The sequence below is a fragment of the Ornithodoros turicata genome, chromosome 6 (assembly GCF_037126465.1).
Source record: "Ornithodoros turicata isolate Travis chromosome 6, ASM3712646v1, whole genome shotgun sequence".
NCBI classification, from domain to species: Eukaryota; Metazoa; Arthropoda; class Arachnida; order Ixodida; family Argasidae; genus Ornithodoros; species Ornithodoros turicata.
In genome coordinates this window covers 63,462,671-63,490,019 of record NC_088206.1, presented here as the reverse complement: position 1 = coordinate 63,490,019, position 27,349 = coordinate 63,462,671, and the positions used below count along the sequence as shown (strand labels likewise).

Sequence of the window (27,349 nt, the reverse complement as noted above, 5' to 3'; positions counted from 1 at the left end):
TTTTCCACACAGTGCGTGTGCCATTGTATGACATCGCACTGAAAGACATCGCATGCGAAAGACCCAAGTTTGGTATCGTCCCTCGCGGACGATACCAAACTTTCACTGACCTCCTTCTTTGGTGCTCCTTTCCGCTGTCCACTCTCATAGCCACAGTTGCCTGGTAGGGTTGCCACCAGGCCGGTATTATACCGGCACGGCCGGTTATTTGTTCGCTCTGCCGGTTGCCGGTAGGAAGGTGATACCGGCAGCCTTTTGCCGGTATATGTGGCTCAACACCACTCATAGGGGCTTTTACGGGGTTTTCCTTTCAACATTCCACTACAGCTTGAATAAATCGGGAACACAGACCCAACACTGTAGTCACCAGTCGTTTTCTTAGTTATACATTATTATTATCATTGTTGTCTTGAGCCAGTACGCTCGTTCTTTCTCTCTCTCTCTCTGTATACTCTTCACCCCTCACTTACTTTCCCTTTCCTTTATTCCACCTCCTCTCCCTCAGCCGGTATTTTTCACTACGAAAGGTGGCAACCCTATTGCCTGGCGATGCTAATGTAGTATTTTCAAACGTATGGACATCTAATATACAACTGAAGACAGGTGCATTAAAAATGCCGACGACACTATTTTTCTTTCTCTCTTCGTTATTTATTTACTGGTGGTTAGTTCGACAACTATATACTTTGGGAACTAAAGTCCTTTCAACTGGCAAATTTGCGTTTGGGTGTTAATTTCTAAATAAATAATTTATAAGCCGCTTATAAGTTATATACAATATGTAAACCAAGTCTACACAAGAGCACGTCAGGTCTCTCTTTTCACGGAGTACGTGTTAGCGGTTTTTTTTTTTTTTTTTACTGAACTGGTGTCGTTGTATCGTGTGAACCATTTAGTGTTGCAGTCTCTCGTTCTCATGGCTTTCTCTTTTCGCACTTTCTTCCATTGAAGAAAGTGCAAGACGAACGGGGGCCACAACAACATGATGATGGGAATGATGGTGACAGACGCCAACGAAAGCTTTTACGGAGCCCGTATCTCCCTGTTATCTCTTTTTCTATTTCAATTCAACGCAATTCAGCTCAACGCCTGTATTTCACCGCATAGCACGCTCCTAATTAATCATTATCCGTACACTTAGAAAGGAACTTCACCGCATAGCACACTCCTAGCCAACCTATATCTCGAGTAGTATCGTCATCATTATCTGAAAACGGGAGGCGTACGTCCTTTTGATGACACGTATGCTGTTCATAATTGTCACAAAAAAGGCGTACAGCCCCCGTTTTCAACAAATCAGGGCAGGTAACGGCATCATTCGAGATTACACTCTTGAAAATGAACTTCACCGCATAGCACGCTCCTAGCCAACCACGATCTCGAATGATATCGTTGTCTGCCCTGATTTGTTGAAAATGGGAGGCGTACGCCTTTTTTGTGACAATTATGAACAGCATAAGTGTCACAGAAAAGGCGTACGCCTCCCGTTTTCAACAAATCAGGGCACAGATAACGATATCATTCGAGATCATGGTTGGCTAGGAGCGTGCTATGCGGTGAAGTTCATTTTTAATAGTGCGGACATTGTTCCCTTTCTTGATTTGTTGAAAATGAGAAGCTCACGCCTTTTTGTGACGGCAGTTATGTTAATTCTCACGAAAAGGCGTACGCCCCGCGGTAAAGGTCTTATGCAATGGTCGACATGTTATGCGGTGAAGTTCTGCTTTAAGAACGTAAGCGCGACAAACGCTAATGTGTCGGCCTGGGTGTTCAGAAACGATAAAGGACTGAAGCCACGGAGAAGGCCTCAGTCACTATTTGCTCGGATGTTACCATTAAACTCACGTCTGTCTTCAACCAACTGAGCTCAATGCCATGGAGAAACGTCATGCACTATCTGAGTGTACGATGGTCTAATAGTAAACAAAACTTGATGTTAGGAGGCTTTGTGGGGGCCCTCTACACTCCAAAATCAGAGGGGTGGGTGGCGAGGTAGCTTGCCGTTGTTTGCCGCACTCAAGTGGGCATCGTCACAACTATAGCAAAAAAAAAAAAAAAAAAAAGAAATAAGGAGGATAGGGGAGTTGACGATTTCAAAGGGAGGCATAGGCAGGAAGACCGATACTGATGGGACGGAGGCAAACTGTATAGATGAGAGGTGTGCTAGAGTGGTCTTTTCGCGAGGCCCGTTTCCTGAAGAAATAAGCGCACTCTAAAAACAGAACTTCACCGCATAGCACGCTTTGCTCCAATCACTGCCACGAATGATAGGGTTATCACTTCTCATTCGAAGATAGAGTGAGGCGTACGCCTTTTTGTGTCAATTTGGATATATGATAATTGACAAAGGCGTACGCCCTCCCTCTCTCTTGACTGGTCGAAAGCGGGAGGAGTACGGCTCATTGTGACACTTATGAAGCCCAGCTAATTGTCACAAAAATAACCGCTTTCCACAAATCACAAGTGATAACGGCACCATTCGGTACATTGATTGGCCTTCAGTGTATTATGCGGTGAGGTCCTGCTTTTAGAGCGTACGTGAAAACACTGGGTGCAATTTGGGTTCGTCCAGGATCTCACGCCTGTCCTCTACCTAGAATTCCTAATATTTTTTTTTTTTTTAAAGACAGATAAACCGCACACTCGATAAACTTGTTACAATTGAGAACAGAAAAAGAAAACAGTCGATACCTCTGGCTGTTAACTTCTCCGCACAGCACGATCAGCTTTAGAGAAGGAGGAGCTTATTTTGTGCATTATGCACGGCACAAAATAGGATCCTCAACCCGTTTTCAACAAATCAAGGGCGAGAACGTTGTCATTCGGGATGGTGGTTGGCTTGGAGCGTGCTATGTGGTGAAGTTCATTTTTAAGCGTGTACTACAACATGAATGACGATGGGATGAGGTGATTCATCGCAACAATTGCGGTACCATACCTCAGTGCGTGTGGGTTTGTGGGTACTTAAATGCAAGGCGTACCCCCCCCCTTCCTTTTTATTTTTTTGTGTCAATATGAATCGCACGCAAATTTCCACACAAAAAGGTGTACTCTCCAGCACTCTCAGCTCAACTTCGAAGCGATAATTCTTGACGTTGGCAACACATCCCTGAGCTTGGGGAAAGAACAAAAGACAAAACACAAAAACGAACAGCACAATACGAGGCTACTATCATCTATACAAATTCTATCATTCTTTGCCACCATTGGCGCAGAGCTTGGTTATGCTGTCAAGCTCTGTTTTCGGATCGTATGCGGCAAGGTACACAGTTCCCGACATTCCACCCTTTGACAGCCAGCTGACATGCCCAGTCCACCTGCGATTAGCAAAATATTCGGCGCATTCTATGTTTAGTGATGACGGGGGAGACCATCTGCGGCGTGCCATTCCTGGCGAGTTTTTGCGACTAAGATGCCTTCCCTTTGCGGGGGACCCCCCTCTTCTTGCAGATTCCGCCGCGGTGGCGACGAGCGCCGGGGTTAGCGGGCCCCTGCCCGATGTGGTGGCATGCTGTTGCCTTCCTCCTTTCCCCACGACCAACCCTCCCGCGGCAGTGGCCGAAGCTAAACTGGTGGGAAGGAGACTGCGCATCCTCGCCGACTCCATGGCACAACGCACGGCACAACAACGGCGGCATCAGAACACGGTGAGTTTACCAACGTCAAAGAGAAAGGCTGCTGCTTATCAACAGGTGCGATCAGAGATAAAACTTGCACTGGGGAGTTCATGGGATGGCATATACGTGTATTAGCGTAAAGCAGTACGTGATCACACGTGGGCGTATACCCAATCAGCACAAGACCTTGACCCAATATTGGCAATAGAGTCCAAATATTGGTCCAATGTTGGCAACAGAGGCAAAAATTCGGCTACTTTCTGTATCGTCAGCGTCGGTGTTGTAGATTACCCAAGCGGCACAACATCTTGGCCCAATATTGGCAATAGAGGACCAATATTGGTCCGATATTGGTAATACTGGCCCTCTTTTGCCAATATTGGGCCAATATTATACAGCGACGGTGTTGTAGATTACCCAAGCAGCACAACATCTTGACCCAATATTGGCAATAGAGGACCAATATTGGTCCGATATTGACAATATTGGGTCAAGATGTTGTGCTTCTTGGATAATCTACAACACCGTCGCTGACGGTACGGAAAGTAGCCGAATTTTTTCGTGCTGCTGTGGAGCAGAAAGGTGCGTTTGTGTCAGAGGTCACCGAACAGAATCGTACGATAAATTATTCCAACTAGCTACTACTACTAGCTTTGTCCGGAGAGCACTTTCCCAATTTGTAATATCGCATTCCTTTTAAAGTAGATACGCCATCCTACTTGGGGCTCAAACCAAATAAGCAACTCGCTCTCAAAAGCATGCTCTTATCGATGAGAGACTCGCTCATCCACTACAAAGCATCCATCCCTCCAAACACACACAACCGACCACTCCAGCTCCGACTTAAAATTCTTTTTCTCCGACTCGGCCGAACCCTTTCTGAATTCTTCATGAACTCCCTTATAAAAATCAGTCGGACCAAACCTCTACATCAACTGCTCTCCATATATACAACATCACGTCTATCAATACACCAGAAAGACATTCAATTTTGATTTTGCTCAACGAATCTCCGGCTAACATAAAGTAAATGTTTACGGAGGTTAAAGATTGAATTTTAGAGCGGGGAAAACTAAGATTCGCGTCTTCCCTGTTGACACAGCCGATAAAAGCGAAGAAGAGAGAGAAAAAAAAAAGAAAGAAAGAGTATTCTGGCCCAAAAACAAGCGCGCCCCACATCAAAAGGATTTTAGATCAAGTATGTAGCGCTCGTAGCTCAGGGGTATCGTCCCCCCCCCCCCACTTCGGAACAAAAAGGGGTGAGAAGAAATGTTCCATAAAATCTGCATGCGGATGAAACCTAAACATTGGCGCCGACTCAAGTGTGGATATTCATAACGTGCAAGTTGAATAACGGAGAGTGCCGATGGGCTCTCACAAGTGCTCCAGCAGATCTTCTGTGTGAAGCAGTCTCCTGTTCACAGTCGCTTCCGGCGGTGGAGACAAGAGAGTGCCGAGTGCACGCTCTCTCTCTCTCTCTCTCTTCTTTTTTTACGTGGAGTCGGCGTCTTTTGAGATGGTTTCGTTTTATGGAAGTCGTTCGTATTTATGCAAAGTACATACCGTACGTGCGGCTTATGGAGAAAGACGTTGCTGCGGATGTTGTTGTCTATAGTGAGCACACAAATCCCTCCCCGACGGCGTTTTTGACAGTGTTGGTGGCGGTTTATGAAGATGTTTATGGTGTGACGTGTCTGGATCAGTTCAGTTCAGAGGATGAAAAGCTGCGCTTATAAGTGTGTTGCCGAGGTGTGTTAGGGAAGGGAGATGCAACGCGTTAAGATCAAACGGCTGAGCGGCGACGCTGTTGAGGATGATAAATATTAAAACCAAAGATGCGGATTGCTTTTAGCGAGGGGTTGAGGGAGGGAGATAGACCGACACACGGGCTCAAAGGCATTGCCGGGGAATCCTGCCTCAAAAGGGGAATGTAAGCCTTATATTTTTCTTATTTTTATACAGTTTTTCAGTTTTCAGAGAGAGACATTTCAACTTGACCATCAACTCAATGGCTTGTGTAGCATGCAGTCGTGTAAGTATCTGTACACAGTTCACCTTGGTGGCTGTGCGATCAAGTTCACTGTTAATATAGACGGGGAGGGGATGTCGATATTGGCTTGCCGTTGAAACACGCCAACCACGGTTTAAAACAGAATTCATACTCATACCATACCATCACGAATAACATGGTTGTCTCCCGTGATTTGTCGAAACAGCAGGTGTACGCGTTCTGGTGATAATCAATGCAGTTCCGTCGACTGTCACAAAAAGGCGTATGCCCAGCGCTTTCCACAAATTAAGAGTAGTAACTTTATCATTCTGTACAGTAGCTTTAATCACATTCCGTGTGGAGACTGCAGCGCGTCTAACTTATTAGACGTACTAATTTTTATTTTCAAGTTTGTTGGACTAAACCCCACTGCGAAAGTAGCCCCGTGCAGCTGGCCACGTGAAAACCACACGCCGTAAACGCGTGCACGAAGCCTTCCGACCCATAAATCTCAAACACAATCACGCAACAATCAACGCACCAGACAAGCCGGCCAAACAAACGATCCACCTAAACTGTATGCCTCACAGCGAGCAATACGCAACACCATGCAGCCTCGATACCAACTATCCTTCGATATAACACCTACAAGCGACTATCACGCCACAGCGCGGCGTGAAGCGCCATTAGGCCGCATTTTCCGCCGTAGGGCGCTAATCTGGCATGCACACGCGAGTGAGTGGTGTACCACTTGGCGCCTCCAACAACTCGCCCATAATACTTCTCAATGTGGCGTGACCGTCTACAGCACCTGATGATGCTTGCCTTCTGCACAGACAATGAGATCGCACCTGCACGCCATTCGAGCGTGGCACATGCTGTCCTGAGACAATGCACACCTGACTGCGGTTTCTGTATCTATGCTCATCGTATATATAGGTTCAAATAAAACGAGAAGACCCCCGAGAAGTGGGGAGGAGAGTTGGGCAGGAATCACGGTTGAAGAGGCACTGCGTATTATGCATTGTGTGGTTGGAACCAGAGACCGGGAGAAGAAGAAATAAAAATACTGATACTAAAAGAGGGGAGAAAGAAAGTAGCATCGCGTTTCAACCTGTCAGGTGCTAACGGAACGTTTTAGAAAGTTTCCTGCCTGATATATCCGACGGTAGGTTGCGGGTTTCGTGCGTTTCCTCTTCCCTTTCCTTCTTCATAGTTATCCTTAACGTCCCTCTCTCTGTCTATCCATTACGATCACGGAAACCTGCAACTTGGAAAGTTTCATCGTGACTTGTTTCCATTTTTGAAACGTATATGCGAAGTTGGTCGGTGAAGTTGTCGATCAAAGCCGACGTCTTTTATTACATCTTCAAATCTTCCTTCAGCGCGGATTCTGTTCCTCTAAATGTTCACAAAATAGATTATCACGGCATACGACGCTCAAAATCAACAGCTATGTGTGGTGTCGCGCAGATTGATATATTTTCCCTTTTCCTATTTGTTGAAAATGGGAGGGCAGGCCTTTCTGCTGCAATTTTAATATAGTATATTTTAAATGCAACAAAAGGGCGTACGCCCCTGTTCTCTATACTTGGATCAGTATCGGTCTCTATACATGCGGCGCAGTGGTCCACGCACAGCGTCCTATGCGGCGAAGTTAAGCTTTTTAGAGTGTAGCGCTGAATAAGATCCCTATATAAGGTCCACAAGAAGAAACCAATCATACAGTAGAAGCGTTAATCTACTCTCCGATACTTCTCTCCCTCGTCTGTTTCTATGCTCTACCACAGTTGTCGTGTCAGAGTGCCCCATTCCCCTAACCGCGTGACACTTCATAAAGAAATTTACCTCGGAACGCGGGAAAACGAAACAGCGCCCATCCATCACCGCTCCCTTCGAGTAATCCATCTAATCTTTATACACGACATTCTAAAACGCCATTTTGCACCACCACGCTATACAGCAAATTCGCAGCGTCAGAACGGGAAAAAAGAATGACAAAACGGTACAAAACCCAAAACTGAAACAATCAGCTGGAACCCAACAAAAGCCCACCGCGTCACTACTAAGCACGCAGTGATATACACACACAGCTGATTACTATTCTCGTAGTGTCCGCGTGGTCATCGATTGGCAGCGAGAAGACGGACGATCCGTTTAGACCTAGCTATTAGGCCTAGCTTATTCCGCGCAACAACATGCGCGCACACGAAAACCCGAAACGCACTTTCCGTGTAGCACCGTCGTCTGCTTTCGAACCGAGTAAACAAACGTCGGCTACATATGGATGGACGTATTCCGTGCGTCGTCTGCTACGTTTCTGACGCTCGTTAGGCTTAGCCCTTCCGCAGAGAGCGAACCAAAAATCTGTTTTTATAGCTTTTTTGTCATTTCTACGGGGCATGCATGGGTTGATGATGACAGAGCAGGAGGTTTACTCTGATTCTGAGCTCAGACCTGAGCTTGGATGTTCTATAGTCGTTTTGTGAGAGTTTGACCATCGCGATGATTTAAGTCAAGCACGCTATTTGGGTCGATAACTTCATTTTGTTTTTGTTTTTTTATGAAGTCGGGAAAATTAAAAGGGAGAAATGTTACGTGTGTGTGTCGAGCAGATGCACTCTGTTTGTTGACGGGTGTAGTTCGTGTGTTTACTTTATGTCGTCTAATAAAAGCCGTGTGCCAGTTAATGATGCTTCTCGGCGACAGCAAAGATGATACCGACATAACGATAGAAATTTGCCGACAAAACAAAAAGTACGAACATTTGCGAACAACGAGGGGACAAACAGTTGCTAATGGATATAAAATGGTTGCAGAAAACGAAAAGCACGAGAGGAAGTATAAAAAGGCCCACGTATATACGAATTATGTGTAAATTATTTTGCCTTATCACTGCAGCTTTCGATTACAGGTTTCTCATAGTGATGCACGCGATGTCGCGCTTGCAATCAACGTAAAAGTACATGGTTTTGAATGACGTCTCTTCGTGATGGCCATTGTTTTCTTTTTTCAGTCAAACTTGGCGAAATGTGACGTGTTTTCACTGCTCCCGCACTAACAGAGATGGTTGCTGCTATAGAATAACAATTAAATTATTAATGATGATGTCATGGGGTGTTTCTTCGCCTGATATGATTTCGTAAGTTAGCGTGACATACACGCGAAGGTATCAGGTTATCACTCCTGATTTGTGGAAATCGCGGGGCGTACGCCCTTTTGTAACAACTACCCTAACCACGTAAGTGTCGCAAAAAAGCGTACGCGTCCAACCTTAGATGGTTGGCTATAGGAGCGCGTGTAATGTGGTGAAGTTCTCTTTTAAGAGTGTAGGGAAAGGCTTTCTTTGTCTGGTCAATTATCCCCGAAAGTTGATTCGTTGACCCGTGCGCCGTCTGCATCGGTTATCGGAGCCAATGACTGATCGGTTCCTTTATTACGGCGCGCAGAATCAACGTAACTTAATATTCCTCTCACCCGTGGAAGGGGTTTGATCTTATAATTTCCTTTACCCGCACTCGCCGTTAAGCAACAACCCCATCTTCACACTTACACCCGTGTAACCCTATCGGCCAATCACTAGTCCCGAAAGCACCCACATACGCACCGTGACGGGAAAAAGCACCCACCATAAATTACGCCATATCGAACCCCATCGGCACAACAGTGCCGGCAAACAATACCCTTTTCCCCCCACCGAATCAATTACCTAATTGGTGCGTCGGTTAATGACGTCATTACCGGACGCGCCAATTGGACGCTTTATACTGGCTCTCTACTCTAATTGACGAGCCGCCGCGGGGGGAGAAGTAGTCGCTTTCACCTCGTTAGGAATCTCCCCGCAATCCTGCTGAGATCGTCAGATTTCTTTCTTCTTGCTCCTTCCAGTGTTGTCAACGCAATCCGACTGTTCCACGCTGATTTGAGGCTAACTTTGAGGACAGGAGACAAATTAACAACCGAAGCATTAGCGGGGTGAGACCGCTATGTATAACTAACGAGATCAGAAGGACGGCTTTTAATTTTTTTCCCTCCTCCACTCCCGTGGGCTATGTACGGAACTAACCGTTAATGTAATATATCGTGTACGGAAGGGCGATGCCTGTGCCGGTATTAATTAAAATTTAATTAGCGGATGAAGTCTCCTCGAAGGATGTCATAGCGGGTTTGACGTGGCGCCTTTAATGTAAGTTAATGTAGTATGACGCCGAAAGAGCAGGTCTAATGAGAGTGACACGCATTCGTATCACGTCCATGGGGATGAGTCGTTGTAGGTGTAAGGGATACGCTAGGGTTATGGAAGAAGGATCTAACAGAATTAGTATGTTCCAGTGGGAGCTGCAGGTGCGAGTACGGCGACATTCTTGCGTTTGTTGCTGTTCAGAAACCAACTTCGTTAGAGCTCCGAGGATTCCTCGTTTCCGGTAAAACTTTGCTCTTGGCAACGTTCTTTTTCTTCGCTGCTTTATTCTGACGAACTATCGAAGGGATAATTAGGTAGGCACGCAAAAGTTTGAAAGCATCGCCGAAACGTTCTAACGCTGTTATGTAGTCAGCATGTTTTGTTATTTTTCGTCACAGCAAACCTCCTGTCCTGATATATAAGTAGACCTAGATGAACGAAAGGGACCATGGCCGTGAAATGACGTCATAGATTGAAATACAGTATCAAGGAATGGGTATATGGTGTAATAAGCTAATGAAAAGAATGTCCACGACGACCGCAGGAGCTGCGACTGAGCGAATTCTTGAATGGCAGGTGTTACCTTTAAGCGAGCCCCGCCCTAAATATTGTTTAATCACAATCTCGCTCTTCGGCAGCATTGCTATGGAGTATTACGACACTGTTTCTAAGACAGTAGCCATCGCCTTTCTATCAATACACATCTGCAGTACCAGTGGTTCATCCAGATTCGCAGGCACGGAGTGAGGTTATTATTAGGGTGACCTTATGTATCGTTGACGCCGTGTCTCTATACAAAATTGAAATAACAAAAAAAAAATAAAAGAAACACCCCTGTAGTGGGTGCAAAAGAAACAGGAAGGGGGCTGCTAAACATTTAGGAGGCTGTTGGGGTGGGGAGTCTGCACAAATCACTGTGTTGTACGCAAAGGACAGCTAATATTAGATTCATATGGACCAAATATCGAGTAAAATTTCTGCTAACACTTTCCTGTACAATCTTACGGATACTTCAACCATGCGGAAACTTGAGATTTCGGGAAGGCCCCAACACAGCGATAATACACCATGAATCACTCTCCAGCGGTAGAAAAGAAAGAAATAAAAATAAGAAACGACACCAAACCAAGTAAATAAATACCCACTAGCACGTTGATTACCAGCCATTCCTCCTAACATGGCCTCTCCCCAAAAATCACGCTACCCCCAGCCCAATATCCTACATCAGCCTAATATCCTCCACAAAACCTCCCACTCATCCCGAAAAATCCTCCTAAACAAGGCGACCGACCGTTAAGTGCCCGCAAACGCCACTAGGCGGAGCCACGCAACGCAAAACCCAAACTGCCCCATAAAAAAGAGGACAGCCAACATCACGTAGCAGATAAGTAGCGGAACCGCAATATTACGTCTGGGCTTAATCCAGCGGCTTACGATAAGCATAATCCCGATCCAGGCTAACACGGAACGACCGAACGTAAATCTGGCACAATAAATGGAAGGACAAATACGGCAGTCGGGCAGTTAGCGCTGCTGGACGAAGAAGTAGTATTCTGCCAGCGGCTGACATGGATAGAATGGCGGTTCATTTGGAGCTCCTTTGTACACATTGGAAGGAATATTAGATGACGAAATTGCGGGAGGAGGGTTTGCTCAGAAGGATGGACAGTAGTCCGTTCGTACGAAGACAGATAAAAGTTTCCGCTGTTTTATGTGTATGCCACGAGTTACGACCATTGTATTACAGACGGATTTTTTTTCCTTCTTCTTCTTTTGTGCGGTATTGGATGGACGATGTTTATGGGGGACTCGGCAGTATGAGATGAGAGCATAGATTGTGCCGGCCAAATGGAGAATCAGGCGGGGAAAGACGCTGTCTGTTTGCAATGGCACGTATTCTCTCTTTTGGAGATAGAGGAAGCGTATAACCTTGGCATGACCGGATGTGCCTGGCGTTGGAACATGTGTGTCACACGAGCGCCATCTCCTCGGAATATTCTGGTGGAAGAAAACGCAAAAACTGCTCACGGGACAGAAGTTCCGCCACGTGCTTACGTTGAACGTTGAACACGGTCAGGAATATCGGGGTTGTGTACTGCGAACATAGCAGACGACACCACAGGCCCTGGCGTCTGCTACGGTCTGACGTCTGCTGCCGTCTGCTAATATCTCATGGCTGCGCCGCAACGATATTCTCCACGGTTAACTGCACTAAAAGACATAATGCTGAGCTCCCGCGCTTACTTTGCAGCAGAAGGTTACATGACGTTTAACGCATCTTCTGCTGGAATATTCCACGTAATGTCGCTCGCGTGAATACACGATCAGTATCGGCATGGAAGAGGACTCAACAGATGTGCCTTAGTGCAAGCCAATTTCAATAGCAAACACACTCCAATGCGTCACATTCACTTAAAATAATCATTAATTACTCCTGACGTGCACCGTATTAATTCATCAGAGCCAATCTCGGAATGAATCTCCTACACCTCCACGTGTCAATAAAACTCCCCCTTCCACGCGAAACGCGCACACCAGAAACACAAACTGCGCATAAGTTATCCACTCTCCCGCAAACAATCCTCATCATCCATCTCCTTCAACGGTCCGGTATACGGTATCGCCCCCCAGACCTCTCGACACTCCCCCGCACAAATCCCGCACCGATACCATCGCTGCTACAGATTCTCAAATCCCAACTTGACCCGTCGACAGATTTTTCAAACAACGACGATACCATTTTTCAGCTGGCCCTCGTTTACTCACTGTTTTTAAACCCTCCCCCTTCACAAACATGGACTCTCTCTCGCGCGCGTGCACGCCCCGCCGTCCCCAATATTCCGGCTTATGTATCCCCCAATAAGACTATTAATCTCTGCGCAAGACATTCGACCTAATCAGCACAATAGAAGGACACGGACCTTAAAACCGAATCGCCCCCATACTCCCCCCTTGGACCAAAAAAAAAAAAAAGTATATGTAATTCCCCCTCAAATCTGTCACACGGAGAGACATACGCAAGATCAACTGTATATGTTCTCTTTCTGTCATTCCAAAGGCGCTGTGCCAGAATATGACTCAAAGTAAAAGCTTCCCACCGACGAATGCGGGCGGACAGACCTCGATGTACGCTGGAGACCTTTTTTTCCCCACAGGAAGGAAGGGAACATCGAAGGGCATAGAGGTAGACGCCATGGGAGTCTCCCCTATTGAAAACTCGCGTCCATTTCCAATGTCATCGAAATGCGCGCGCGATAGGGTTGTTGGTATACGTATATATATAGGATGATCCCGTTTTAATTCATATGGAAACTCTTTCATCATATGGCGGATGATTATTACGACGGGGATCGTTGTAGATTATTAAACTAACGGGGCTACGCACATTCGTCATCGCACTTCCGGTAGCGGAAGCCATAAAGAGAATGTTTGCATAAAAGTAGGCGCACTGCAACCAGGGCCGCGTCTCCGGTTCCCAATCCGGTTCCAGAGTCGCCGAAGACGGCCATGAAAAGGAGAGACAGGATCATCATAACAAAGGGTGAGAAGATTGAAAAGGGTGATGTCCCACGACTCCTCCCGTGTGTCCGTGATGCAGGTGACCGCCTCGGGGGCCTCCGGAGAGAATCGGCGACAATCCTACCATAAAGGACGGAAATTTACCGACATTGCCCCCTCTCCGTCATTAACCAGTCTAATATCGACGATATCCAGTTTCCGTCCTTTTCAGCTCGTCCTCTGTGTACGGGACAAATTTATGCGTATCGCTCTAGGGCTCCGACGAGACGTTGTCTTTCGTCATGGGACCAGTGAAGTATGAGTTTTCATCTGAATGGAGCCGAGATGGACATAATGGGATATAAAGGATTGAAGGATGGCCCGATACGTTAAGTCTTTCCCTGACAAGGTGGCCTGCGGCTATCGTTGTAGCCAGTTTAAAGTCGTTATTCTGCTTATAACGACTTTGAGAAAATTCTGCGCGATGACCCCTATACCTGTATTAAGCTCTCGCTGAGGTGCGGGGAATTTTATGGCCTTGCGAGACGGGACGAGTTGTATTAATTGAGGAGGTAGGTGATCGATGTGGCTTTTAATGCGTCCGGTCTCCATTATTTCGAATTCATTCGTCCCTATAGATGGCCACCGGATGGGATTAAAGGGTTTATGATGAAATTTGCTTTGACTTTCCGTTGCCTCGCGGATCCATCAACGACAGCGGGCGAAAAGGTTCGCGTTTTTTTTCTTTTTTGGTCTGGAAGGGTAAGCTGTAGCATGAGCCAGCGACAGCTCTGTGACGAGTGTTGCAACTGACTACTGAAATATGCATATTGTGAAGAAGAGATGCTGAATGGATTGAGGATGAGCAACACATTGACGTTTTATCAAGCAAGAGAGAGGAAGCTAGAAAAACTCTAACGTAAATCTCCATTTTTGTTTCTTATTCTATCATATCACATCACCACGGGCTCGTGAACACTGGCTGCACTCTTAGAAATGAACTTCACCGCATAGCACTCTCCTAGCCAACCATAATCTCGAATGATATCGTTATCTGCCCTGGCAGATTTGTTGAAAACGGGACGAGTATGCCTTTTTTGTGACACTTATGCTGTTCATAATTGTCACAAAAAAGGCGTACGCCTCCCGTTTTCAACAAATCCGGGCAGATAACGATATCATTCGAGATGATGGTTGGCTAGGGGCGTGCTATGCGGTGAAGTTCACTTTGAAGAGTGTGTCAACAAGAAGACGTGAGTGACGATGGCTACGATAAGAATGACACTGACTCGCATGTGCATTTAAAGCTGCAGTTAACCACACTCTTAACCTCTCCAATGGCCAACGCGTTTTCGCAGTGAACATTGCCCGCAATAACCCACTCCACTGCCCAGAAGCCACTCCTGTGTCCAAACCACCATATACAGCACACCCGAATGAGTCAGAAATCCAGACGTCCCACGCTCGAAGGTTCCCAAATGTCGCACCCGTCTTGTAAATCACGCCTTCCCCTAGCCTGCCCATCCAAAGCAAACGGCTCAGAACGGCCACGTGACCCAAGCCAGCTTGACCTAATGGCCGCCACTCGTCACGTGATCCATCGGCGGAACCAATTAGCGTACTGCGTCCTGCTTCCTATATACGCGACGTCTCCAGAACCCTTTTCTTGTTTCCTTTTAATGGGCGATGCGGACCATATCACCGGCCGTTACTCTCAACCCCTTCCCGTAATTTAGTCGGTCGCCGCCTATACACCCTGATTATAAATAAGCGACCCCGAGCCATTGCCGAGCACAAAAGTTTTTTTTTTCTCTCTCTCTCTCTCTTCCCTTTGTTATCTCGCAGAGAGACGAAAGATGTACTAGACGTGTGCGCGATAAAGCATGTTTGTGTCAATTCGTTTATAATGCCAGCACAGGTGAATAATGTACTCGAGATTCTTATCTGACGTTATCTATACATCTGTTAAAGCCGAACTTGACCACATAACACACTCGAGGCCGACCACTGAACGATACCGTGTAATCACTGCTGAGCTGCGGAAAGAGCGGGGCATATTACCTTTTTGTGACAATTAATGTAACCGGGTGAGTGTCGCAAAATGGTCTACGTCTCTCATTTTCAGCAACTTCGGGGAGAGAGAGGGAACGATGTCCTTCGGAATGATTGTTGACTGCGTAAAGCGCTCCTACACTCTAAAAACAAAGGTTCACCGCATAGCACACTGCGCGCGAACCATTGCCACGAATGGTATGGGGTTATATTGGGATAGGGTAATGATAGGGATATTTGAAGAGAGACACACATCGCCATTTTTTTTTCTTTATCACATCACCATCTAAGAGAGAGGATGACGTACGCCTTTTTGCGGCATTTTTTTTTAATCGCTACAAAAAGGAAAAGGCGTGCGCCCCCCCCCCCCTCGCTCTTCGAATCGGAGGCGATAACCATATCATTCGTGGCAATGGTTGGCGCACAGCGTGCTATGCGGTGAACTTTTGTTTTGTACAGTGTAGGAGCGCTTTACGCGTGGTATTAAAAAAGAACTTCACCACATAACACAGCCTGGACCCGACCGTTAAAGAACGGTATCTGTTTGTCTCCCGATTCCTTGAAAACGGGATGGAACCGCCTATTTTGAATAGTACATTGCATTCTGCACACACTCTTAAAAATGAACTTCATCCCATAGCACGCTCCTATAAGCGACCATCATCCCGAGTGAAATCGTTCTTTCCCCTGATTTGCTGAAAACGGGGGGCGTACGCCATTTTTGTGGCATTCTGCCGTTCATAATTGCCACAAAAATGGCGAACGCCCCCTGTTTTCTTCAAATCAAGGGAGGGGACGTAGTCATTCGGGATGATGGTCGGCTAGGAGCGTGCTATGTGGTGAAGTTCATGTAGTGTATGTCACGTCGAGACTGGGAGGTACCCGGGTTCGTATCACGGTGCCGGCTATGTTGTCTGGGGGTTTTTATTGCGTTTTGCTCAGACGCTTTCAGATATATGTCTGCACAGTTTCCTTAGAAGTCGGCCCAGGACGCACATTCCTCCAGAGCGTCGTGACGTTGCCCACCTCTGTGAGGCCGACAACGGCGAGCCCATTCACCATCACCACCACCATCATTTTTAAGAGTGCCCATTCCATCAACCAGAAGAGCACAGAGTTATTTGAATTCCATTGATTCTTGGGAGTTGGAGGCTATTGTGTTTGCTTCCTTCGTGTTTGTAGCCTGCCGTGGCTAATTCTCGTTGAGAATGATTACATTCGGAATGATGGATAGCTAGGACAACTTTATGCGATGCAATTATGTTTCAACAGTGTAGACGGAATAACCCTGTTCCAACACATAATGAGCCATGACAACCCTTCCCATTACTCCGGTCATAAGTGTGCTACAGCAACCAGTTAAGAAGTGGATAAGCGTACAGTACATTCTTACTCCATCGACAGGCAGTGCACAACCCTGCTCTTTGAGCACCCGACGACCCTCCACAGCATAATCGCATCTTCTTGAAAGTTTTCCATTAGACAACATCCCTCGCCTCGTAAGTTGTTGTTGCCTCCTGGTCTTAGCACCCACAAAACCGAACCGCACTTCCTGGAGTAAACAATCAACACATGCTTCCTTCCTCAAATCACAACTTACTTCCGACAAAACAACATCCCCCATCACTTGCCACCATACTTTCAACTCTCTTCCACAACAATGCCGCCTTAAAGCACTTTCTCTCTCTCTCTCACGTTCACACAAACGGGAGTCCTTCGTCACTCCACGGCATATTAACCCTTTCGCCACACACAACAAAACGATCCGAGCTCGCCCATACAACATTGCACGCTTCGTCTTCTTCAAAACACAGCCCCATGACTCACACGCATGCACAAGCTTTCGCAGAGATCTTTTTATGTTTTCTTTTTTACTCCCCTTAAATATCTACCCCTTTGAGCCCAAGCGTTCCACGCATGCACAGATGCAGCCTGCATAAAGTATACACACCTCCCCATTTGGCGATTGGTCTCAGACTGTGCTCATTTCAGGCACCCCACGCTTTTTGAAGATGACATCTTTATGTCGGAGCGCCAGCTTGGAGCATCGTATGTTGCCAGCCATGCATTTATGACGGCAGCGCACTTAAGTTGGTGGTCGGAGCCGTTTAGCGATCACCACTGGTGGAGAGGAAGGGTTTATAGCTGTAGACAATGCCGCTTCTGTTTAGGGTGGATAATTCATCCGGTTGTATACGATAATGCGACGTGTGTAGTTGGTACGAGTCACTCTGCGTGTCTGGGGAAAAGGGGGCTAAAAGGGTGGAAGGAATTGGGTCTGGTAATAAAGTTGTAAGAAGCGTTTGGAGGTACAGAGTACGTGTGGGTTATGAGAAGCGACAGGATTTTGTGTCTCTCGAAGAGAGAGAAGCTCCCATAAAGTTTAAGATTACGGAAGCTTTACCCGTATGAGTTTCCTGCTCTATACAAATTGGCAGATTCCAGAAAAAGGTGTGCGACATTATTTTTCTTCCCAAGAAGAACTTTCATTCCCCATTGCCCGTTGACATCATTTCTTCCAACATGATATCGGCTGGGAAGAGTACTCGACGTACCTACTTGTAGTCGTTCACGTCATATATAGTGAAGAGACAAAGCTGAAAATTTGTTCTCCTCGCCGCAATGGAGGAAGGAAGCCGACACGCACTCGAAAACGACATACCGAACTGGCTTCCCGAGTTTAAAAGCACTTAACACCGGGTCCCACTTGTACAATCAACTGGTACAAAAAGGATGGACCGTGAGAAACCTCTCGCTTCCTCCCCCCTTCCCCACCATTTTTTCTCTCTTCTTTGATGCCGCATTTCAAAGAGCCGCCGCAAGCTCGTACGAGCAATAACACTTCCTCTCAACTGTTCCCTCCCACATTTCGACACGAGCGCCGTCAGCCAGATTTAAAAGGAATAATTATTTCGCCTCCCTAACCTCCCCCCCCCCTCCTTTTTTCAAATTCTGCACGCTCTTACACAAACTTAAACGCAAGGCGGTGCCACCGTCCACCACCACCGCCGTGTTTCCTCCCGTACCGCAACCAATTTAAAAGCGGCCACCCGTCGCCCACCAACATCCCAAGACTTCACCTTTTCTTCCCCTTTTTCAACCTCAAACCCCGTGAAAACTCTCGCTGGAAGAAGCAGCCCCTGTTTAACGAGTGGCGCGTAACTCCCACAGCGCGCAGCGGGGGCGCCACTGTACGGCCACGATCGTTATTTACGCTCCACCTAACTTCGTAACGTATGCAACACGCGCTTTTTCAAAAGCTTCCTCCCCATCATCCCGCCGGTGTCGCCCCCCTACGGTCCTGTATACTACACACTCACCACCTAACATTTCGAAACTAGTAACTGACGCACGTGTAACGCTGAAGCTAGCTGTAATTTCCTACTCTACAATGAGGGATAGGATGACTGGCACTTTTTTGTTTGATGTTTCACAGAGCAGCCGCTAGGAGAAAGAGGGGGTGGACAGAGGGAAAGAAAGGCACTCGTTACGTTTCCGTTTCGAATCGCGTTTTCAACCCGACGTCGTGGGAAAACGCGAGACGGGGGGGGGGGGGGGGGGGGGGGGCGTAAAAAGATGAACTGTTAAAATGCGAAACGTCACACGAACACCCCCGGCGGCAATTAGGAGAAAAAATGTGTGGGACGACCTGGTGCTCAATTAACGGGGAAGGCGTGACCCGCGAGAAAGCGTTACATACGATTCTGACTCAGTGAACACGTTGTTACAGTTAGTAAGGGTAGGAGCAAATAAATTACTCTCGCCTGACTGCTGTGGGAAAAGCCGATCGGCAACAATGGGATCGCATTATGAGTCGCATTTGAAACGGAAGGAGAACATGCGAGCGTTCTTGCGAGATTAATTGTTCCTCTCGAAGCTACACTAACGGGACATGTTGCATCGCGGGTCCTACCACTGTGAAAGGAGGAATCGTACGAGTATGTCAGCGGGTGGTCCGGCGAATGCAGCTCTTCAACTCTTTTCTTTTTCCTAGTGTCAAGAATGGGTGTTTCCCACGTTACGACTGGTTATTTTTCTTCCTAGCGTTCCTATAGTGTTGCGCCTCACGCGCCCGGCTCATCGTGTGAACAACGTTAACGCATCACTGTGCGTAGCTGATTGAGCTCATTGATACGAGCTTAAAGAGAAAACGAAACCAGTATACTGTGGCAAAATATTATGCCGCTCCATAACGCTTTCACACAAGAAGTACGCATAGCGCACTGTGGATGCTTCACAGCAACGCGCTCAAAGCGCGCATTGCTTCTTTAGTACAGCTCACGTCATACACTTTAAGAAAAGGAGGAGTAAACTGCACTCTTAAAAATGAACTTCACCGCATAGCACGCTCCTAGCCAACCATCATCTCGAATGATATCGTTATCTGCCCTGATTTGTAGAAAACTGGGGGCGTACGCCATTTTTGTGACACTTATGCTGTTCATAATTGTCACAAAAAAGGCGTACGCCCCCAGTTTTCTACAAATCAGGGCAGATAACGATATCATTCGAGATGATGGTTGGCTAGGAGCGTGCTATGCGGTGAAGTTCATTTTTAAGAGTGTGGGGCTTCTAGTCCCCTAGATTGCAATTACTCCCGATTTTAGTCCCGTAACTCCGACATTTGCTCCCCAATTGTCACTGAACTTCGCAAATGGTCTTGCGAATGCAACATTCTACGTAAATATGTGCGTTTTGGCCAAATTGATTTCATGGGGCTGTATAACTCAGCCAACTTAGAAATGCTCCACCCACACACAGTAAGAAACAGTTAGTGCTTCTCTCTTCGCAAATTGTGCCCTATGTATGTCGCAAGATTTGATATCACTCGATATATCACGGTTGACGGTTTGATTCAAAGTATTTTCATTCATGCACACGAATTGTGTACTTGGGACTCCTAGGGCAGAGCGTTAAATGCAGTCTCCATTCTATGATACTTCCGCGCATTTAGTCCCCAAAAGTAGTAAAATTACTCTCTTTTGTTTTCTCTCTCTCTCTTAGAGTGTACGTCATGGGAGTAAGTATACGTCACCGTGTGACGTGAGCATAGTAGAAGGCTTGCGCTCGCGTCCCGCATGGCCGGAGTACTATAACGAGGCCACATTGCCAAAACTGTTGCCTGCTTGGTGCCCAAGTGCGTTGCATTTGGGGGTAGTGGAATTAGTGACGTCAGTTCAGAGGTGACCCGTGTTCCAGTCCCGGCACCGGCTGTTTTTCCTGGATTTTCCCGAGACGCTGCAAGGCAAGTGTATGTGTAGCTCCCTACAAAGTCCGCCGAGAACGTACCGTGCCAAATTGGCAGGCGGAGTGCCCGGTAAATAACAACACCGATGCCATCACCTCAACCTCCACCCTTTTGTAGTGGCATGCTTCAAAGTATACTGTATTTCACGGTTAATGTCACGATGCATGGTAAGGGGGCTTCGGTAAGGATGGTTCTCACTGGAGGCTGTATGTCATTTCGCTGCTCTCTTGCCTTTTGTCGCACCAATAGTGAGTTTTTGTGCACCGTACACTATAACTTTTGCGTACGTAAGGGATAGCGTTGGTGGTTTTGCGCAGGCGCAGAACATAAAGAGAGCTTTGCGCAGGCACAGAACAACCACGCTATTCCTTACGTACGCTATCACTTTTGCGTACGTAAATGATAGCGTGGTGGTTCTGCGCACTGTGCGAAGCTCTCTTTATATTTTGCGCTTGCGCAGAACCACCAACGCTATCCCTTACGTACGCAAAGGCGATAGCGTACGATGCAAACTCACTATTACCTCATACGCGACTGGCACCTTTTCCCGTATTCCCGACGCACCGTACAAACATAGCATCTGCGAAATATTCACTCATCCTTCGCAACATTACAATTATCCACCCATCCGCACATCATTACATTCGCTAAATTAATCGACAAACATGCCGACATTATCCAACGTTCCGCACCGATTGTCCTGACCTCCCATTACGACCTCACGCACGAACGCACACATGACCACGGCTGTGACGTCATTTCCTGCGCACCTGCATGCACACAGCTCCCGTCCCGCTCTGTGTGTCCACTCCATCTCTTATCACGGTTATATTCCCGTTCCATCCAATGTCGTCCTTTTAACCCAATTCAACCCTTTCAACACGAACTCATCTATAATTACCCAGCCCCACCGTGCGTGCCACTCTGCACCTGGATCCCTCCTCTCCCTCTATATATTCCACTCTCCTCGTCGCGGCCAAAGTTTCAACGCACAAACTTGAAACTTCGCTATAGGGAGGAAACGATAAGGGAAGTCCTCTTCATATCCCAAATTAGGGATTCCCCTTCCCGAAACCGAATACGCCCTGCAAGTTGCGAGCGGACGATACAGTTGCGAGCGCGTGCCGCGCGTTTGTCACGTGATCGTCGTCCACGCGCTCGCGCGCCACCTGTCTGCACCTCACGGTAACTACTCTATACTGCTACTATACGCGTGGGGGGTAGTAAAGATTAGGAAGCTATTTAGACGCGGAGGAAAGATCATTGGGGAGCGGTGTAAACTGAAGTTCCATTGCGGGATTGAAACGCTATTCGAAGGAGGCTCCGAACTGGGAGAAGCGGAATCGGTCCCCCGCGAGTTCAGCGAGGGATGATGCGGAACGTGGTAGATTACTGTAATTGGCGTATTGAGTTCTTGTCCAGGGGACAGTTGAAAGCCTTGTCACGGAGATCGTATTGCATACGACAACGTTTGTGTCTTGTATTCTATTATGACAAAAGATTGGGACTTGTAACTCACACTGACACTCAGCTCGTTTACCACATTGAGCACGAGTGAGTTTTGTAGATATATAACTATGACTAGCAGAGTAGTAAAGACACACACTTGTCGCAACACTGGTCAAACAAAATTGCTTGGTCCCTGGCCACATCCAGCCCACCAACGCACTGCCCTCAAAGCTCTCTTCACCTTTCTGGATACCATAGGACTTCGATCCGTATTGTGAAGGGGCTCATTATTTCATTCCCTGCATCACCACCAGCAATGGGGTAGAGTACTATCACCCCCTGGCGATGAAACTCCCCATCCATCATCTTGAAATAAAGTTGTTGTTGTTGTTCTTTAAACCTGTCGCTCCCACGGGAAAAGGGCAGTGGCCGCATAACCACGTTCGATATATGCATGACGCTTGAAATTTCATTTGAGATGTGGAGTGGTGACAGTGGTTACCTGGAAGAGATCGAAACTATTGCTGTTCCTTTGCGCCGAATCCGACTTCTTCCAGGAGTCCTCCCTGAAACGAAGGTAACGAAGGGAAATCCTTTTTATTCACCTTGCCCTCTGTTCTACATGTCAACAACACCCACTATACCTACATCATCTTACAAAAAAAATGCACTTCCCTTTTATCCTCGAATCCCCCTCCGAAACTCAATCACTAACAAGCCAAACCCAATCCAACGACCCCATAACAATCCCATTAACCCCCCACAAAACTCCACCCACTCGAAGAACGCGGGAAAAAAAATAACGAGGATATAAGAAAGAATGAGACCAATTTTATCCCCCCCATATTCTGTGCCCTGCACCAAACACCCGACGCGCACCATCTTCACTTCCGCTCCGCTCCAGATCGCAGCGCCATCCCGTGGATTGTCATCCAACCACTCAGCTCCGTTTGCCTTCCTTCCGGCAACTGAGAACATCCTGAAAAGAAAAACCCACGCTAAAGAAAAAACAAAAAACACTTCCTCCGCTTTTAATCTGCCTTATTCAACTCTCCCCAACCAAAACCAGCTCCGCCCACTCAGCTTCAGTTCCCAAACTTGTGCTCTTCTTTTTTATTTTTTCGCTGCTACAACAAGTAGTTTCGTTTTTGTTTCTTTCGTCTGCAGCCAGCCAAGTGAAAAGCAGACGACAGCAGAGTGTATCTGCCCGTCCCTGTCAATGCGTGATGGATAACCGTGTGTACTCTCGGTACCACCGCGCCTTGCGCCCCCGTGGCGCCCCCTACACGGCCATACGCTAGGGTGGAGACATTTCTGATATTTTTTAGTGCCGAGGGGAACCGAGAGACATATCGTATATTTATTCATACCGATTCGCTGCCGTGCAAGGAAATCATATATCTCCCTCACGCCTCCCCGATAATACTTTGCGATGACTCGAACCTTTCTACGATTCAGTCAAAACGAAAATCGATGTCCCCTTTTCTTTTCTGCACACACACACAAATGCTGGATTCGGGCAGGCGGTACCGTATACACATTGTCCAAATGGACAAGGCCTATTCTTAGCGCGACTGTTGCCAGACTCTTCGATCGCGTTCTCGTTGGAGGAAGGTTATGACAAGTAAACGGGATTCAATCAAATCCGGAAAAGAAGAGGGGAAAAAGAAAGCGGGCGTGGTACCACTTACGGTACGGACGAGGTTCGGTTCCGAACCAATATTTACTTAGCGGACACGGTGCGCGGCCAACAATACGTCCCCGTTTTCGAAGAGCGCACAACCGAGATCCATACATATACTTGGGTGTATATACCAGGTGCTTTCGTACTAAGTAGCTTTCCCTGTTCGAATTAGCATAAACACGGGGTGCCCACCTCCCATTAGAAATGTCATCGGCGGAAAATGTCCTCGGCGAAACGGAAATTATTCCACCACATTATCTAGGGGGATATGTGTAATATGCATATATGTACATAAACGAAAAGCGTACTGAGCCCTCTCTAATGGTGGGTCTGATTCCAAATCTTCCACGGGGGTGAAAGTGAGAGGCTACAGGAGCAAAAAGCAATCACTTCATTCATTTGGAGTAAGTAATGGAACGGGTTTCGTCCGTTACCTGGTAATTAAGGCGTCGGAGCTAATTTGCATGTCACCTTTCATTTTCGTACACCCTCTCGCTTCCCACCCTCCCCCCCAATCTAACCAATGTACAGAACACTGCAGAAAAAGAAAAAGAAAGAAGAAAATGAACCGATCTCGACTTCTTGCAATCAGGTTTCCTAATGGTCCCGCTCCATTTGCAACAAAAATACGACATAAAAAAAAAGAGAAAAATAAAAGAACACAAAAGAAAGGCGAAATGTAGCTTAGAAATAGCGCCCATGTCATCTCACGCAACACGGCGGTCAGCTGGGAGTCAAGCACGACAACCTCTAAGTATGATGGTCAGCATCTCCCTTCTCATCCATGACGCTCCCTTGGGTTCCTTTCCCCATAAAAAAAAATATAATAATAATAAAAGAAAGGAACACACGGCACGCAGTGAATCCTTATTACTATAATGAAGTACGACAACGATGCCGTTTGGACCCGCCTGAGCCGAGAGTATCTTCTACCTCCGTACAAATAAGCATGCTCGGAAGAAAGTAGGGAGATTTTTCCCTTAATAATGGTCCGGCGGTCCACCCAAATGACCGTCTCACGTGAGCTCCTTATTCCGTTGTTACTATACGCCTTGGCAACGAGGTTAATGGAAATAACCGCACTCTCTTCGCATAAACAGTGCACTTAGTAAGGGGGGAAAAAAGCTATTTCTTTTCGACGAAGACGGGAAAAAAAGAAGGTCTGGACTCTATCATAATTATGTGCTCTTTCTGCCCGAGTGGTTCGTACGTACGTCATTAAAATGACCCCGCTATTAAGCTCCTTTTCTTTCGCTCTCTTTTTAATGCTCGATATAATCAAAAAGAACCTTTGCTTGTATTATAGTATGAAGAAAGCACGGGGTCTCCGTGCAGGGAATGCTCTGTATAGGCGTTCACGTAAACTCCACTCTAACAACAGAACTTCACGGCACTGCACGGTGTGCGTCAATCACACTCTTAAAAATGAACTTCACCGCATAGCACGCTCCTAGCCAAATATGATCTCGGTTTTTTTGTGACAATTACGAACAGCATAAGTGACACATAAAAAGCCGTACGCCTCCCGTTTTCAACAAATCAGGGCAGATAACGATATCATTCGAGATTGGAGGATTGAATTGGACACGTACGCCTTTTTGTGACAATTATGAACCGCATAAGTGTCACAAAAAAGCCGTACACCTCCCGTTTTCAACTAATCAGGGCAGATAACGATATCAGTTGAGATCATGGTTGGCTAGAAGCGTGCTATACGGTGAAGTTCATTTTTAAGAGTGCATTGCCACGAACGATAGGGTTATCACTTATGATTCAAAGAGACAGGAGGGCGTACGCCTTTTAATGTCACTTATCATATATTCCAGCTGAAACAAAAAGACGTACGCCCCCCCCCCTCTCTCTCTCTCTTTTAGGCCCGGAGCGATAACCCTATCATTCGTGGCAGCGGTCGGCCCACAGTGTGCTGTGCGGTGAAGCGGTTCTGTTTTTAGGGCGTTCGAGTCCACGTTCACGTATTCGTAAATTCGAGAAACACTCAGAGCGGGCACGTCGAAGAAATAGTAATAAATAATAGAGGGTTGGCATTAAAGAGGGGGCCGCTGCATTGCAGTGAAACGCCTTAGCAACAACAACTTCTAACGCGCGTCGGGACAAAAAAAATATTTTCTGGAAATACTCTAAAGAAGTATTCTTGTAAACCAAGTTCGCCCATCTCAATAACACACCCTGGCACCTTCACAAAACAAAATAGCCGTCCACCACTTTATAAAATGCCCCCATACACGCCACGCTGCTGCCACCAAAGTAAAATGACCTTCTGTCACTTTATATAAATACGCAGCCCATGAACTCCAAGAACCACCACTTTCCAACATAGCCCACTTTTCATCTCAACTCCCCCCCTCAATATAGAGTACAACCACCGGCGTGCCAAAGTGACCGAAACCCAAAGTAAGACCCAAACACGTTCAAACCTCCAAAACCAACACCCTCCCCGTTCTCTTTCCGCCGTCACGAACCCACCGCTGACCATCCATCACGGTTGCCAGCCCCCATTTACACTCCCCGCTATTTCTAGCGGGCTCGCTCGCTCTCTGTTGCTGGCCACTCTGATCTTCCTTCTCCAAATGCACACACAATTCGAGAACGGGTTTCCTTCTTTTATTTACTGACGCGACATTCGGGAGGGAGTCGTCGTGGTAATACTACTTTGCCTCGCCACCCTTCAAGATGTCGACAGAAAACACATTAATCACTTTACACGCTCGTCTAACAGATAGGGGGGTAAATAAACCGAATTAGCCCCCCTGTTTTGAGAACTTTTAGCCTCATGGCACGACCCACAGAGAACCATCCATTTTACCCGCCGTGGACTTTTGTTTCAGCCTGACAGTACGCCCACAAAAGTGTCACACGCGAAAGACTCGTTTTCATTAGTTTGAAACCGCGTCGACACACATTCGCGATTGTGGCGTCCCCTCATCACAGATGGTGCGTCCTGCTCCGACACGCCAATCGAAAACGAAACCGAAACGGCATTTAATCGCAGACGGCAGTTTTTCCTTCCGCATCACATCATTCCGCTCCCTTATCATAACTCGTTCAACCTTCCCACTGCACAGATGGCGCTAGTATCGGCGTTCGAACCCCTTTCGTATGCGTGTGTTTTAAAGTAGCAGACGACACCGAAAAGAGCAACGCGCTTTTCCAGGCGAGAATCGCTTTCCGCTCCGCTCCTCTGCTCGTGGAGGTGGAAGTGATAGCTAGGGTGTGGTCACGTGGTTGAGTTTGAATGCGTGCGCGAGCGCCACCTTGCAGGGGGGAGCGTTCAAACAACAAGTGAGAGGAGAAAACCTTCGCTACCTTTTTTTCACTGTTGCTGGACAGATGCGCAGGGAAAACCGCCAGATGGCAGTGACGCTGAATCACTTTTTCAAACGCGATCGCATTCGGAACAGAGACGTCGCGTTTAATCATCGTAATTGCGTGATAACTTACCGCCGTCTGCTTTATTTTTGATCCCGCTATACAGAGCGGGAAATAGCGTTTGTGCGCCCAGGTTTGCGCCATTTATTTTCGGCTGTCCATTATCGGAGTTACTCGGACCGCTGCGATTACCGCAAGCAGACATGTCGTGGGTGCAAAGAAGATTTATACGGCAGTTACG

General features: G+C 47.0%; 1 protein-coding gene and 1 long non-coding RNA gene across 2 annotated transcripts in view; one reads left to right on the top strand and one right to left on the bottom strand.

The window, feature by feature from the left end:
- LOC135396993 (uncharacterized) overlaps positions 1 to 27,349 on the top strand; it is a 66,000-nt gene that overhangs the window by 7,669 nt on the left and 30,982 nt on the right. The window contains exon 2 of the mRNA XM_064628277.1: positions 3,451 to 3,647. Within this exon, the coding sequence (XP_064484347.1) occupies positions 3,451 to 3,647 (197 nt within the window). The remainder of the gene's footprint in view (positions 1 to 3,450; positions 3,648 to 27,349) is intronic.
- LOC135396996 (uncharacterized) overlaps positions 1 to 27,349 on the bottom strand; it is a 70,896-nt gene that overhangs the window by 13,723 nt on the left and 29,824 nt on the right. The window contains exons 3-4 of the long non-coding RNA XR_010423569.1: positions 22,917 to 23,016; positions 22,540 to 22,603 (exon numbers count right to left, since the gene is read on the bottom strand). This is a non-coding gene — a long non-coding RNA (uncharacterized LOC135396996). The remainder of the gene's footprint in view (positions 1 to 22,539; positions 22,604 to 22,916; positions 23,017 to 27,349) is intronic.